The 16,843-nt window shown below is 38.7% G+C and overlaps 2 protein-coding genes across 10 annotated transcripts in view; one reads left to right on the top strand and one right to left on the bottom strand.

Annotated features, from left to right (window-relative positions):
* pex5la (peroxisomal biogenesis factor 5-like a) overlaps positions 1 to 2,849 on the top strand; it is a 69,256-nt gene extending 66,407 nt beyond the window's left edge. Inside the window, exon 14 of the mRNA XM_084722252.1 lies at positions 1,573 to 2,849. Within this exon, the coding sequence (XP_084578378.1) occupies positions 1,573 to 1,774 (202 nt within the window). The 3' untranslated portion in view covers positions 1,775 to 2,849. The remainder of the gene's footprint in view (positions 1 to 1,572) is intronic.
* Positions 2,850 to 8,463: 5,614 nt separating this feature from the next.
* The window catches only part of usp13 (ubiquitin specific peptidase 13), a 43,277-nt gene continuing 34,897 nt past the window's right edge, over positions 8,464 to 16,843 (bottom strand). For all 9 annotated transcript variants that reach the window (XM_084723389.1, XM_084723385.1, XM_084723382.1 and 6 more), the window contains 3 exons: positions 13,481 to 13,670; positions 12,631 to 12,715; positions 8,464 to 12,248 (listed from right to left, as the gene is read on the bottom strand). In XM_084723389.1, the coding sequence (XP_084579515.1) occupies positions 12,152 to 12,248; positions 12,631 to 12,715; positions 13,481 to 13,670 (372 nt within the window). In that variant the 3' untranslated portion in view covers positions 8,464 to 12,151. The remainder of the gene's footprint in view (positions 12,249 to 12,630; positions 12,716 to 13,480; positions 13,671 to 16,843) is intronic.

The following is a 16,843-nucleotide window of genomic DNA, read 5'->3' as shown; positions in this document are numbered from 1 at the left end:
TGTAGTCTGCAGATCATGCTCATAGCTGAAGAAATAAAGTGCGTTCTTGATCGCTAATTTAAGTTAAAATAGAAGAGATCCTCCTTTTGACGCATCTGTTCTTTTATCTGCCTTGTAAAGCACTAAACTGTTCTTTTGATAAGTCATATATATATATATATATATATATATATATATATATATATATATATATATATATATATATATATATAATCTTTATTATTATCAGACACTAAATATCTGCTTGCTGACAGATTAAAACTTCATTGCAGAACAGAAGACGGATATGTCGAGCATTAAATATTACAATTACACAGAAAATTAGTATTTTATACAACACGTGGTGTTTGTTGTCAAAGTTAAGAACCAATCAGAGCCTGTCAACTTGTCGCTCAGGTAACAGCCAGGCGTTTGCAGTCGGTGGAGGGCAGCTGCGGCGCCTGGCTCTACAAACTGCGGCCGCCTCGATCTCGTGAGGTTATCGTTGCCCACGTGTGCATGACGTCAGAGCAAGTCGGGATCAAGTCGGACACAAATCTAACCGGCATGCATTGTGCGCTGACAGCCGCTGATCGATTCTGCGCAGGCCTGGCTCATCTCGAACGCACCTAATATCTCCGTATCGACACGACGGGACCGTTAGCAGGCGAGCAACCTTAAGAAATTATATTAAAGTAATCACAGCAACATTTAAGCTAACTACAGTAGCTGGCTTATGAAATGATACAGAAGCAGTAACCGTCGCATTTAGCGAGAAGCTAGCTTATTAACTTAAGTGAAAAGGGGGGAAAAAGCCCCTTACTCACCTCCAGTGGTACCTAGTTAGCCTTGTAGATGCTGGAACTGGACAGGTTTTATCCGTCTGCCTTCAGTCAATGCAGAAAAAGTTACCAAGTGTGGTTTACATCCTACAGGTGCCTTATTGAACCTCTGGACCATTAATATGAATGATAAGGGTGTGATCTGTCCCACTCTTAACAGGTACAACACACAAACAACAAACACAAGTGGTACACTTCCTGCCCAGTCACAGTATTAAAGGGATATTTACCCAAAAATTAAAATTCAGTCATTGTCTCCTCCCCTCCTGCAAACTGAAGATCAGATTTAGTTTTTTATTCTGCAGAACACTGCTGGAGTTTCACAGCAAAATGATGTAATGATGTTACAGCATATTAACCCCTAACTTACACATCAAAATTCCTGTCTTTACAGGGCAGACATAGTAAATGTCCCTTGGCACTTTGCTTTATTCCAATCTGGCCCATCTAAAAAAGTAATACAACAGGCTTGCCCTAGGTTGAGGGAGAGAAGGGACGTGCATGAGTCCTGTAGACTACATCACTGTTTTTTGCTAATGACAGGGTGGGCACCTCTATTTGAAAATGGAAAGCCATGGAGTTTCCCCTTCAATGAATATCACATCTGTTTTAAATGCTGGTGTGACTGGGCTGTAAGAGTTTGTCTAGTTAGTCCAAATAATAATAGTGTACCATTGGTGTGTTGGGCTTGAGCTGGATCAACCTTTGCAAGTGACTGATCACCTGACTCCTGTTATTGTTGCTTCCCCAGAGAGGCGGCCAGTAACTTCCTGACTGCCTTAAGTCTTCAGAGAAAAAGCCGGAGTCGCCAACAGTCCCACCAGGTGATGTCTGGAAACATCTGGGCTGCTCTGAGGATAGCTTTATCCATGATGGACCAGCCCGAACTCTTCCAGGCTGCAAATATTGGTGATCTGGATCTTCTCATGCGGGCCTTCAACCTTGACATTTGAGGAACAGGAGGTAGAGACGATGGCATCTCCCCCTTCTTTTACTCTTCGATTTCTATCCAACAGCCAAAAGCCCAAAGTGCACACATCAGAATGGATCGAATCTGATGTTCAAGACTATAGTGTGGTTTTTATGCACGCCGAAATTAACTGCAGTCGTCAAAGTTGTTATATTTTTCGCCCAAGTACCTTGGAGCAGTTCTGAGGACAGGTTCTTCCAAGTGCTTGAAGTGACTGCTTTGTGATGGATTTGCACTGCAATTTGTGATTTCCCTGAAGAGCACAAGGACGGGCAAAGATTGTACGAGCAATGCCTTAGAGAACACATCAATTAAAAACTGACTCATCCAGTGGAACAGAGCTAAGCCAGGAGAGACAGGCAGACAGACAGTTTGAGAGTCTCACAGACGAACCCTCACATGCTGTTTGCAGAGAAAAGACGAGGTCTTGAGGAGAAAAAAGGTTTCGTTATCCAATTACTTTCAAAGACTCAAAACTGTCTCACTCTCCTGAAGGATGGATTTAGTGAGCAAATGTTAAAGACTGCACCACATGACCTGGAACTCCAAATTCTGTTCCTGGCTTGTTTTCATCCTCTTTCAATGGAGAATAATGATACTGCATGAATAAGCATTTTCATAAATGGATTCTTGTTTAAAATTAACATACTTTTAGAAGTTTTCCCTTTGCACTTCAGACAAACAGATAACTTCCTCAACCCAAGTGGAATGTGCAAGCCAGGTTGTAAAGCCTTACTCAAATGCATGCGAATATTTATTTATACTATTTTTATGGCAACACAAAAACACTAAGCCATTTTCAGACTGGTTTTGATTTCTTTAAATAACTGCCATCTTCTGAACTTGAAAGCTTTCTGAGCCGTTAATTTTTGTTTTGTTGGGTTTAGTTTTTTGGTCTTGGCTCCTAGCTTCTCTTTGTTCCCTTTATCCTGACTGGTTGGTGAAATACACACAGCAGCTGGGCAACACTGGTCTGTAAAACCTGCAGTAGTGTTGAAACTGTCTCATAAAAAAAATGTCTAAAAATAGCTGATTCATCTTAAAGGGATAGTTTGGACTTTTGAGGTATGTATTGATACCAGTGTACTGTAGATTATGGTCAACTTGCCCCCAGGGTCAAAATGTATTTTATCCATCTACAAAAGTCCCACCTAAAAATACCAATATCAGTTTAAGTGTGCACTATATTTAGAATATTTTCACTGCTGTACCTGTCAGACAGCGTTTTCAGTAGGGGAAACCACCATAATATAAGCTAAATATCAGTGTCTCAAAGCAATCACACTCGTTTGTTTGTGTTATTATGGGGCTTGGGTGTTTTAAAGGCTCAGTTAAGTCACAAAATAATGCAAGCAAACTAACCGATTGAGGCAGCAGTAGCACAGAAGCTCCTGTGTTCTCCGAGCTAAAATGACCATTTTTGCCAATGGAGTCTGGTGGCTTTGGAGAGAGTGATATTTGGCCCATATAACGGTGGTTTCCCATCAGAAAGGGCTGTCTGATGGCAAGGTAATGTGGTCTAAATATTCTAAATATAGCGCACACTTAAACTGACGTTTTTTTTAAGCGGCTAAAATACATTTTGCTGCTGACCCTGTCCACAGCAGTTCATTGCTTAGCTGCCTTCACTTTTACTCCTGCTGCTTCTCCAGACTAGAGGCATGCCGACTACCATCTACTGCAAGTAATACACATCAAAAAATCCACACTATCTCTTAACAGCTTTAGAAGCCCCCACGTTTGATGTACACATCATACTCTCATTTTCTTGACTGTATTAATTTCAATGCAGTATAATGACATTACAGATAAAAGATGTGTAGCTGCAAGCCAAGACGTCAGAGAGCTCGGGGTATTTCATAATACAGTCATTTGTATCTTTGCTGCACCTCCACTGGCAGAGAAGCTCATACATTAAATTAGATCAGTTTGCCTCAGACATCATGCATGATTTAAATATTTACGTAAGCTTGGACAAAACACCGCCTGTACCATCTCAAAACGTCATCAGTTCACATCATGATAATACAAAACATTAAAACACATGACTGTAAGGAGCCAGTTATTCCAGATAATTCACCCCAGGAACAAAGCTTTTTCTTTAAACAGCTGCTCTTGTGTCAGTGTTGCTAGTTTGAAAGTCACTCTGTGCAGTGAACACTGCGTTCCTTGCTACAGTGCAACAGAGTAAAAGATAGATAATCTGCCGTGCTGTATAGCTCAGCACCTTGGTGTTTAACAGGCATGTCCACAGTCTGGTGTGCTGTAGAAAGTAGGTTTTTATTCTCAGATCCTATGCAAAAGGTCATGTTTTATGTTGCCATTCTGAGTTGTCAGTTTGTCCCCGTCCGCCTCAGTGGACCAAAAGGAAGTGGTGATTCTGTGCTTTGAGAGAATGCTATCAGGGGAAAGCAGAGACCGGGACGAGAGCCATTCATCTTCCAAACTGTACAGCTTTGATGTCATGGTCTGTATAAGAAGAAGTGTTTCATTAGGAAACTGGGGGAGAACAAAAACAAGTGTTCTTGCTCTAGAGAGAAATGTGGTCAGTGAATTTGAAAAATACACACAGACAAACACCATCCGCCTAAATTGTAGCCTTTGTGTTTTATAACCCTGTGGTGCAGCGATACGTCTTTGACCTCAGTTGCACCCACCAAATTCATCGTCGCACATCGAGCTTTGCTATCAGATACATGTTTTATTTCGCCGCTAAGCCGCGTTTGTTCTCTGTGCAACTCCCCTCAGACGCACTTTGAGAAGAAAACTCTTTAAATGTTCATCTAGAAAATTGTAACTGTTGTTGAAGCAGTTGTACATTAATATATTATATATACCACTGGTGCTTTCAACTTAACGAACAAGATGATATTTGAGGCTGAAACAGATGAGAAGCTGCTGCAGTCAGATACTTAAAAACTGTTGGCAGAGAGTCTCAGTGGCCGAGCGTGATGTTTAATAGATCAAGGAGGCAGAGAAATCCAGTGAGACACAGCACATATGTGCATGCCACTAACAATCTGCAGCAGAGGGGGGCTGACAGTGGACTGCACAATGACCCGAAGCAGAGGTGGATGCACAAATGTAGTCACTGTCTGAGAGATTTTATTATGACAAAATAAAATAATTGGCAGTGCAGTCTTTTTACTGAATAATATGGATGATATCCAGTAGTCCATCAGTGCTGTAGTGTTGAATATTTTATTATAATTGAATTACTAAACAAGTTATTTTCAGCCATGCTACTGTAGCACCACAGCTTTGTAAAAGGGAAGTGTTGCTAAGTCAGTCCACCACTTTGGTTCAGACTGAAATATCTCTGCAACTGTTGGATGAGTTGCGATGACATTTGGTACAGATGCTCCCCAGAGGATGAATCCTATTTACTTTGGTTATTCTGACATTTCCTCTAGCGCCTTGTGTTTTTTTGCGACTACCGGATGGATTGCTTTTTAATTCAGTGCAGACATTAATCCTGAGGAGTCTCAGGATTAATTGTAATCACTTTAAAGGCATAATATGCAACATTTTTCTTAAAAAAAAAAAACAATGTCAAGACTCATGTAAATGTGTGTAGTGATGGCTGTATCTGCAGAGACGCTGCCCTCTGACTGTTTTTCCTTATTTTCTCATTATTTTGTAATGCTTGTGATGCTTTATCAACCCAAAATGTCAGTATTTGACATGCTGGGAATGAGACTCAACAATCAGATATCTTTCTGGTACGTTTCCGAAAAGCTTGGACAAATCCTACTGATTCTACCTTTAATGATCCCCTGATGTTTTGTCTAGTGCCAAATCAAATCCAAATCTAAATGTACTTTTTCTTACATGTTACATGCAGTTATGGTCAGCTGGACTTGGCTAGTGCTAATTAGCAAAAGTTAGCATGCTCACACACCCAAACACATACAAAGATGTTGACAATGGTAAACATCTGGAAAAGTAATTGTTGACTTGCTCAGAATGACTCGTGTTAATGTCTTAAGTCTTTTTTGATTTTATCAAGTCGAGTCATGAAATTTGTGACCTCAGTCTAAATCACATGAGAGTCCACACCTCTGCTCAGTAGAGCGTCTCAGTGCTGCTACCATGGCGGTAGACACTTGTTTGGATCTATGTTACAGCTGCACAGCCACATCTGTTTCAGCTGATGTTTATTTCTGTTCACATCCACCTCAGTCACTCATGGTTTATGTGTTAATGCTGCTGGCTAGAAGCGCACTGGACCAGCATGTTGAGCACGGTCCCCAAGGGTATTTTCATCTGTATCAGTTCAGAGTCTCAGCTCATCCAAGACAAACTTCTATCCCCTTTTCTGTCCATAAACCCAAACTATTTGTAATAGTTCCCTGAGAGATTATTGTGAGACATGGGAGTTATTCTTCAGGCCAGTATCCTCCATTTTTAAATATAAACACACATTCTGTCCCTAGTATGTCCTCCCAGCTGTCTTTTGTGTCAACAATGAACTGTAGAAACTGAAAACATGATGTCTGTTGAATTGTGATTTCCAAATCAACTCTAGTTTTCTTATGAGGTTGCAGGCCTTTGCTTTTTGGCATTTCAAGATACTGTAGTTGTGTTAAAAATGAGAAACTTATTTTTTTAAAGAGACCTTAAATTGCTGGCTTGAAGTCTAAACCTCTACTGCGTACATTGTACTGCAGTGTTTTGAGATAGGAAGCCTGGTGACACTTTTGTTTTTGTAGAACCTACCTACTCCTGTACCTTCTCAGGTGAACTGACCTTGCTTAATGCATGCTCCCGAGGAACAGATGGAGGGTGATTGCATGCTAGATCCTCTACAGTTATTTTTTGAATGCTATTTTCATTTGTATGCATGAAATACATGGAAGTGCTTTCTTTCTCTCCCACTAACGTATAAAAATGAAATATATCATGAAGTTTCCTTGCAATATTTCTACAATGCACTTTTAAAATCTGTAACCTTGACGAAAAGTCATGTATATATTCAGTATATATTCTACACAAGATGCTTTTTCTTGCATAGAACTAGTGTGCAGAGCTCGAGCAGAGAAATGACATACTTGAGCTTGAACACTGGCACATTGCTACAACTGGCTAATTCTAGATATGTTATGTAGAAATTTTGTAATTATGACTTCAAATTATAAATGTACTGGTATCACTTTCAATAACCCCAGCCTGTAAAGCCATCTGTCGGATGGTACTGAATGCATTTTAGTGTTGAAACTTGATGCTTAACATTAATAAATTGTTACATATATTCATAAACCTACTGTAAGCTATTAGTAGCTATTTAAAGTTACAATGTTACATACTGTAAAGCATTACAGCTTCATTAGTTCTGGTTACACATGTAAACAGATGTGAAGTTTAATGTCTTAAAAAAAAATCAAGCTCAGATTAAAAAAAGGATTTAAAGGTTCAGTGTGTAAGATTCATGGGGATTAATTGGCAGAATATGGTAGAAATGGTGAAAACTATTCAGAAGTATGTTTTAATTTGTGTATAATCACCTGAAAATGAGTACCGTTGTGTATTTGTTATCTTAGAATGAGCCATTTATATTTACAGAGGGCTCAAGTCCTCTTCAATGGAGTCTGCCCTGTTGCGCTGCCATGTTTCTACAGCAGCCAAGAACAGATAAACCAAACACCGGCTCTAGATAAAGTGTTTTGTGTCTTTTGCAGTCTGCAGTACTGCAGTATTTTGCAATCTGCAAACTCTAGATGCCACTAAATCCTACACACTGGTCCCTTAAATCAATGCTCAATACCAATTTTTACACAACTTTGCTCATAATGCTTATAGTATGACAGAGTTAATGCAGGATTCACCCAGTTGAATTCAATATCACACAGAATCCAATTTAACACTGTTTGAGTCATACCAGTCAAAGTATGAAAGATTGATGGAAAACCAGTATGGACGACATTACCTGAAATTATTTTTTATTATATCACTTTTTTTAACATCTGGCAGTAGTGACAGTGTTTGCTGCAGGTCTGATGGTGCTGAAACTCTACTGTCACAGCAGTTCCACTGTTAACACTTTATAATAACCATCATTAATAAATGGAAAACTGATGGTTAATTAAACTTAAACTTTTTTTTTCTCTCCTGAGTTCATTGCTGTTTAAGACTTTTCAAAACCTAACAAAAAAGCATTCATTATTGCTGTGAGTATGTTAATAACATTGTATAGATGTTTAGTCTTCTTAGATTAAATATAAAGTTCTCACACTCTCTAAAGCATTTATAAAATGTTATTGACGCCCTCATTGGCTGGGGTTCATGAAGGTTATCAGTACATGTCGTGTACATTTCTTTCTTCACTCCTTTAATTCAACATGTGTACAAAGGCAGTTTGTTCTGGTTTATTTATCAATGCATCAGACATGTATGAATAAAATGATATTTTGATGAATGAACTTAGAAATTATATACTTTATATACAGTAATTCATTTATTGAAATACCTACTATAATGCATATTACTCTCCCTGTATAATCACAAGGAAAGCATTAGCACCTTTGAAACGTACAATATGAAAGTAATCTTTTAAAATAAACTGTTGTTATATATTCTACGCTCCTGTGTCTTTATTTTTCTAAAGGAAAAAGTCACACTTGAACTGCAGGTTTTTTGTTTTTGTTTTTTGTGTTCATTCTCAAAGAAGTCAAGTTTCAACAAAGGTGTAGTTTATTAAATTATCCAAACCTTGTAAGTAAACAGTGCCATTGAGTATACTGTCATTACTCTATTCACATACACCTATACCTACCATATTTGGATAAACGCATACATTACAAAAGTTAACTTAAAATAATCCCTTCAGGAAATCTATGTAATGAAAACTACAGAATTGGCACAAACTTGCAAAAAGGCAACAGAGTAAAAACAGGTGAAGAACCTTTTTTGACATTTAGTTAAATGAAAAAAAGAGAAAAAAAACTCACAAAAGTACAATTGTACAATCCAAATGACTAAATGTCAACGTCTAGTGCACATGCGGACAGTGAAAAAGCTCTTTTTTTTTGTGACAAATCGAACCGTTTTGTTTTAACAACATAGAGAAAAAGAATGGAGAAGACCGAGCTGGGAGGGAAAGCTGAAACCAAAAGACAAAGAGAGACAAAAGGTGCTGAGATATAAAATGAATTGCACAGAATATCTGACGACATTTATGACTACACATCAGTGATAAAGATGACAATTTATCACCCATCCGCTGATGATGAAGAACAGAAACAGACCAGGGTTTGACAGGATACATTTGGTTTCTGACAAAAACGGGAACTTTTTATAAGAAGAATGGCGGCAACACAAGACTTGCATAGAGAGACCTTTTGCTGCATAGACAATGAACACTGCAGCAGTTCGTCAAGTAGCATCTGCTGAAGTTGAGGGGTCGAGATATGACAAAACTCAGTGAAGTCTAGGCACGGTGTTGTTAAAGGGGAGCACCGCTGAAAGAAGAAGTTACTCTGTAAAAGGGACATTTGAATTAAAGACCTCAGGGAAAGACATTCCAATGACTTTAGCAGTACCTGAGATTGCTGAAAGGCATTTTGAAGGACAATCCTTCACTATCTAGCACAGTTTTTGATATTTAATAGATATGCAGTAAAATGTGTCTCCTTTTTTTCTTTCAACCCTCTTAAGAAATGCCAATTTACTGTTTAAGGACTGTCCTGTCCTTGAATATGAGAGGTGCTGAGTGCATTTACATGTGCTTTAGTGTTCTGGGTTTGAGCTTTATCCTGTTTTAGGTTATATTTGAGACATGGCGTTTACGTGGAACATGAAAAACCTGATAATTTATCTCCCCATATACGTGATCATAACAGTATTCAAGTTTCTGATCATCTTCCTGCAACAGTATGCTGTTGAGGTGCACAGAGACGTCATTCTCTGCATCTGTTCAACCAACATTATCTGTCTCTGTATCTGTATTTGGATAGAAGATTTTTTCATTCTCATTTTTACCAGAACACTAAACACACTCAGTGACTCCAAAATCAGCTAAAGATGGAAATGTCAGTAGGGCGCTGGCTTTTTGCAGAATACTGTAACAGCCAGGCCACACTGTGTGTGTGTGTGTGTGTGTGTGTGTGTGTGTGTGTGTGTGTGTGTGTGTGTAGAGCAGAACCTGTTGGTTTTCATTTCAGTGCCAATATTAACAGGCTAAAGCGGCCACACAACCCGCGTGAGCAGTGTGGCTGCAGCCACGCTTCATCTCTGCATGACACATGCAGCTCTCTGCAAAAATACACAGTGAAAATGATCTGTTGATAATCATATCGACATCATACCAGCAACATGACACCTTTCTCTATAGTTCCAATGTCAGTTTCAGTGTTTTTCCAGTACACTCTCTTTTTTCTTTCTCTCTCTTTCTTTATCCCATTTCTCATTGCAGCTCTTTCTTCTCTTCAAAACTTTTGTGCAAACGAAGGATAGGGCTGTAGCAGCAACCACACAACAGAAACGCCGCCTGTGTGGGCACCACAGGCGTGCAAGCCGCATCAGTCCTGCGAGGTAGCTGTCATGCGCAGGTACAAGCAGGCTGCGTGGTCTGAGGATTAAAATCGAAAAGTCTGACTTTCAGCAGAACTCCCCTTTAAAATATGCACCCAAAAGTGCAACATCAAGTGACAGACAGCATGCCACGGTCACCGAACTGGAATTAAGTGTTTGTGCCGCAGAAATAACAACACTTTGTAATATGACACTGAGATGCAACAGATAAAACCAGGTTCAAGTCCAGTTCTATGGAAATAGACAGTATGACCCATAATACTGAGATGTTTCTGACAGTCAGAGGCTGTAAATTCAAAAATATTCAACAAACAAGCACATAACATCTAGGTTGAATCTGTCCAGCACATTATGAACACACTGCGTAGATAAATGAGAAGATGGGACGAGTACAGCGTCTGTGGATAATCCAGCATGAGGTTATAGTGACTAAACAGCAAAGGGCCAGTTTCTACGTTCACTGTGGTTTCTGAGTATTAAAGCTGAACAGGAGGTTTTGGTTGCAGTGAGCACCATGAAGTTATACATTCAGCACTGCAACATGTCACCATGAGAGGATGCAGCTCACTGTGCAGCTTTTATCATACAGTAGATTTGGTTGTGGTGCATACAGTATATTGCTTTTGAAGTGATGCATAACTGAATTAGCTGACCTGTAAAACGTGGCAACAGGTCAGTGAAAACATTCATTTTAACTTTTGGGTCGTAGTCTGAATCTGTCAATGTGATAAAGGAACCAAACTGGACCGGCTGCAGCTGAGAGATAAAGTTTTGCTTTCGATGCAAGTAACATAATTAATTAAATAAGTTCACTGCAGGGTTGAGGACTACATGTCCGGTGAAGACTCTTAAAGTAAACACTTCTCTGCTTATATCAGGCGTCAGTTATATGCAAAACTGTCCTCTTCATAGACTAATGGCCACTTCAAGGATTTACCAGCTCTGCAGTATTGAAATTTAAGATAGCACATTCAATTGCTTCTAGCTGGTGAATAAAAACACTTCAACTGCATCAGGTGCAAAATATGAGCTTGTTTTAGTCAAAAAGTGCTTTCAGGGAAGGAAAAATACCTCGCAAAATTTCTTATTAAAAGAGACAAACTTATCATCTGCAGGTAAAACTGGGGCAGGTTTGAGCCACTGTATTCTCAACTAAGTTAACACCTATTCATGGCCTTCCTGGTGCTCTCCTTCAGTCTGAAACTTGCATACTGTTACAGCACGTTGGTAATTTCTCTCTCTTTGTGTCCTTTCAATTTCCCGGGGATGAAAAACATTCTTTTGTATTTTAATGTAAAACTCAAAGCCACCAGCAGCACAGTAATTTCTTGTTTGTTGTTGCAGCTTCAGAGCATTTCAGGGCTGGCAGTGAAGCACTCCCATTTCAATATACATTTATAAAATGCACCACTTTGAAAATCCTGGCACAGTCGCTGAAGGCATAGAGGAGAAAGAACAATATGATTTGATATGTGACATTATTTTGTGTACAGCGCACTCCAGAAGTGGAAATTGCACACATCCCTCTGAACCTCCACTGTCGAGAAAATGTCTTTTTTTTTCTTAAACATAAACACTGAAATATACATTTAAAGCGTGACATAATAACACAAATGCACAAAAAGCACATTGCTTTCCCTTTCTGACCAGAGTTCCTGGTTGCTCACTGAATGACATCACGGTAAGGCGAGCAGCTGGTCTGAGAGGTTATTTCCATCGTTTCCGCTGTGGCTGTTATTAAAGTTGTCTGCCAGTCTTCGGGGTGAACGACTGCGGTTCTTTAAAAGGTTGCACGGTGGAGGGGTGGGGGGTGGGGGGCGGTAACTTCAGTTTAACTGCTCGACAGTCGATGGTAAAAGTAGATGTAGCCCAAGTCTTTTGGAGGCCTTTCTGACAAACACACTTTGTGGTCGTTGTAGATCACCCACCTGCAGAAAGAAAGAACATTTGTGGAAACTGCTCATTTGTATTTCACAGCAAAATGTCACTTCTTTCAAAACCGGCTGCTGTGAGGACACGAGAAATGGGTCAATTTATTTTCTCCATTCAGTCTAAAAAGATAGACCGTCACCGTCACTTTGAATAATTTATTTTCAGACTTCTGGTGGCAAAAGCTTAATAATAAACATAATAATTGAATTTGTTAAACAGCTATTGCCTGAGATGATTGATATTAGAGTAAAACACATTAAATACAGAACATTGTGACAGACATTTTTGTGACTTATTAATTCATCATTGTAATAAACAAAATGCTGTCAATTTTGTACCACAATGACCTGAATGAATGTAAAACTGTGCACAACTCACCTTCCCTCCTTCTTGATGTGACAAACATAATGTCCAGACATTGTGGATGCTCCCATGTGGCTGATGAAGGCAAACAGCTCATAACCTGAGATCAAGTCACATATGAAATATATTATAATATGATAACATACATACAGAGTATATCTGTTACACAACATCTTCAGTAGAAGGACATGTAAACACCAGGCATTTATCAGCATATTTGGCTATAAAGACTCTATTAATCTCCACACAGGTGTGGCCTGTAAGATAAAATGTCTGCAAGGACAGTTCAGAATAAGAGTTAATTAATAATTAAAAAGGATGAAAAGCCAGAATGTCTGCATTGCTAATGAGATTTTCACACAAAATGTTGCATGGTTGTTGTTTAAACGTCCCTGATATGTAAGTATGTAGATCATCATATCATGCATATGATTTGTGAGGACTGTTAAGAGTTAAAAAGCTCCTGAATCATGTTTTTTTGCCTAAAGTTGTTCTGGCAGAGAGCAGGTCAGCGCCCAGCAGCACCAGACCACACTGAGTATCAGCATCAGACTGTAACTGAGGGTCAACTGGTCTGTGAGAGTTCAGAACATCCAGGTGAAATTAAAAGAAGGAAGCAGAAAAAAACTGTTTACTCCTAATTCATGTTTACTTATTAGTCATACAGATCTTTGTGTTGTAAAATAATATGCTGGATTATCTTCTGATTACACAGTTTGCTCTAAATTGTAAAAACGTGACTTGTAATTCCACCGATCACCAACAACAGTTGATAGCCAACTGTTTAACGTATCTTTGGGTAAGGATCGATAATAAATAACATCATGACACAAAAGGCAGCTACAATGAAATCCGAGTCACTCACGTCCCGGTCCGTCTTTGACTCGCGGGCCCGACGTGTCTCTGTCTGGGGACAGTGTGGAGTCGCTGTGTGAGTTGGCGTTGGAGAAAGCGTTGTCATTGGGCTCCGTGTCAGCCATGTCGGAAAGGGCGTCACTCTCCTCCTCCTCTGGGTGGGTGAAGATCCAGTCAAGTGCTCGCTCAAGGTTATTGTTCTGAAAGAGTAAATTATACTTAAGCTCACTGAAATTCAAAACCAAAATATCTCTAATATGCCGATATTGATTTTTTGACAATTCATATGTAGATGCATAATCCACAACTTTTTTTTACTGTCAGGTTTTAGTCTGGTCAGAAAAAGGTTTTGAACATGTACTGCTGGAGGGTACCGCCCCTGGAAAAATACTCTACTGCACAGAATCTGGTGCATAAAATGTTAAATTTGTAGTCACATTATCCTAGACTAAGACCCAAATCCCACATAAATAAGGTGACCAAAGCAGCTTCTTTCATTCATTTAAGAAATACTGCAAAGGTAAGGCTGTTCCTATTCTGACAAGATGATGAAAAACTTGTATATGCATTTATTTCAAGTAGATTAGACGACTATAATGCTCTTTTCACTGGTTTGCCAAAACAATCATTGACACTGCAGAACTAAAACTAAATCAGAGCTCTGCTGCCAAGCTTTTAACTAGAACAACAAACAGTTTAAAGAGTTTCTTTTAAGAAAGTTGTATTACTTTATAAGGCTCTTTATAAGGCTCTTAATGGTTTGGGAACGTCCTATATTACAGATTCTTTGTTGTGTTAGAATTCTTCATGGCCTCTTAGATCCTCTGCTGATGGATTTTCATCTAAAAACTATCAGACAAATAAAAAACTGGCAGCGCAGCCTTTTTTTAATATGCACCAAAACTACAGAACACACTACCCAAGGCTATAAGAGATGCAAGTTCTGTTTAAACGACAATCGAAAACTTATTATTCACCATTGCCTTACACTAATTTAAATAACTTACATTTTACAAATTTTATTGACATATGCCTTGTGTTGTTAAATACTATTATATATATATATATATATATATATATATATATATATATATATATATATATATATATATATATATATATATATATATATGTTCTTAGAATACATGTTCTTTCCTTTTGCTAACTCTTTTATTGGTTATTCATGTCTTTGCTTGGTTTTAATTCTCTTGTCTTCACTTTATTGTAAAGCACTTTCAGTTACATCCCCTGTATGAAAGGTGTCATATAATCATAATAATAATGAGGACCAAAGCTGCACTTTCTTTGAAGAAAATACTAAAGAAAATATTAGCACATAGAAGACATAAAACCAGCAGATACAATTCATACAAGGACCAAAACAGGGTTGAAGATAACAAATATTCACATTCTATCTTGTTTTCTGTCTCATTCCTTCACTGTTGTATCTTCAGGTATAAAACAGGGGATGTTCAAAATGAGCAGTTGCTTATTGGGGAGGTGGCAGGCGTCCATCTGTGCTAAACTCCCCCGAGGATGTTTGCTTTTAATCCAAAATAGAGGTGTGATTAGTGGAAAATGTGAGCCTTGGTTGGTGAGTGAAGCTACCTGCTTTTTCTGTCTCTCACTGTCAGGTCATGCAGTCTCACTGAGGGTGAAAAATAAAGTTCCTCCTGCTAATTTTGGGCTAATAATAAACCAGCCGTGAGACCCCACTCTGCTTCACACCACCATCTTCCTCAAGAGGAATATGTGCTCATTTTTTTTTTCACTTCAGTTTGGTGGCTTTGGAGACAATAAACAAGGAAGCTGCTGTCTATTTCTGTGTCTTAATAACAGTCTGCGGGGCTATTTTTGCTGAGGGGCCAGTTTGAAATACGAAACATGAAACGTGAGAAACAGGGGCCATTTCAACACAGGGGAGCTAATAAAATTCGCTGCAGCTGCGAGCCCGTTGACTCACATTTAAAATCAATGTGCACTTAAAAATCATTTGTGAGCTGTGAAGATAAACCGTCTTGACAAGTCACTGAGGAAGATCCTGTTCCTGAACCTGAAAGGCTGCATTAGCGGCGGAGGTGGGACTATTTGTAAACACCATGTAGAGCAGACATCTTTAATCACTCTGACATGTAGAGCCTATTAAATTTGTAGTTTGGAAAGCAAACAAGGAGGCCAGCCAAACCTGTTTATGACTGACAGAGCTCGGTTTTCATCATCTCACCCTTTCTGCGCCCTCTTTTCAAACACCACCTCACTTCACGCCAACCAGTGATGCTTTACTGTCCGGGACCGTCTTCCTTTATCGGTGGTGTCAGGCGGTCATTGCTTTCCAGAGACACGTATCAAACTGTGTGGGTGGTTCTTTGTCCACAGATTTTCTCCTGACTGTCTTTTTTTCTCCATATGACTCTTTATTATCTCGGTGAGTCACTGACTAATGAATGAGCTCCACCTACACAAGTCTGATTTTCTATCTTTATACCTAAAACAGCTTTTAGTTCCATTCAGAGCTTCACATTCACTTAGACGTACTGAACAACCTTTTTTTTTATTGTGCCTAGAATTTTTAAAGAAACTGGGAGAAGTGCTTTAAAGTTTAAACCACCATCAGACTGGAATAATTTGCCTTGAGATGATGCAATTTAACACAGTCCCAATACAGAGTGTGAAAGTGATGCGTTGCATGAAGAGTTTTGAGACTTCTTTGCTCGTTTATCTTAAATCCACTGGTTCTTGTTTTTGATTGTATATACCTTCATTTGCATAATTACCTTCAGACTCAGTATTTTGGCTTAACGTTGTTCTGTCTGTTTGTTTTATTTCTAGTTCTTCTTGTCTGGATGAGACTTGTATGTGGTTGTGATTTGGGATGCTGGGATAGACTTCATGTGTATGTGCTTGTTGATGTTACTATGTTGATTATTTTATGACAGGATCCTTTACTATCAGAAGAACAAAAACAAAAACCAAGACAACAAAATCTGGAGCTACAAAACATATTTGAGCTTTATAGTGAAGGTAGCACAAGCTATTAATTCTAAATGATCCTATCAACATTACAATTAATACCATGTTTTGTTGCATTTATGAAATTATACATAAACCTACATTAAATAAAACATTACAATTTTGTTGGGGTGTGTTATTACTTTATTATTTACTTAGTTTTTGTTTAATCTTTGCTAATTTCTCATGTTATGTGCCTGAGTCTCTGAAAACAAGAGGTGGAATTCAAGGGGTTTGTCATTTTATTAAGTTCTGAGAATTCACTTTTGGGAATAAGCAACCCTGACTGTCCTTCTTTTAATGGTCATTCAGAACAAATCACTGTTATCAGAAGTGCAATACATCACTTTATGTTCAGCAGTGG

This window comes from Lutjanus erythropterus, chromosome 7 (assembly GCF_056507025.1).
Source record: "Lutjanus erythropterus isolate fLutEry1 chromosome 7, fLutEry1.hap2, whole genome shotgun sequence".
Lineage (NCBI taxonomy): Eukaryota > Metazoa > Chordata > Actinopteri > Lutjaniformes > Lutjanidae > Lutjanus > Lutjanus erythropterus.
Note: the sequence above shows the minus strand (reverse complement) of the source record. Positions and strands in the feature narration are given on the sequence as shown.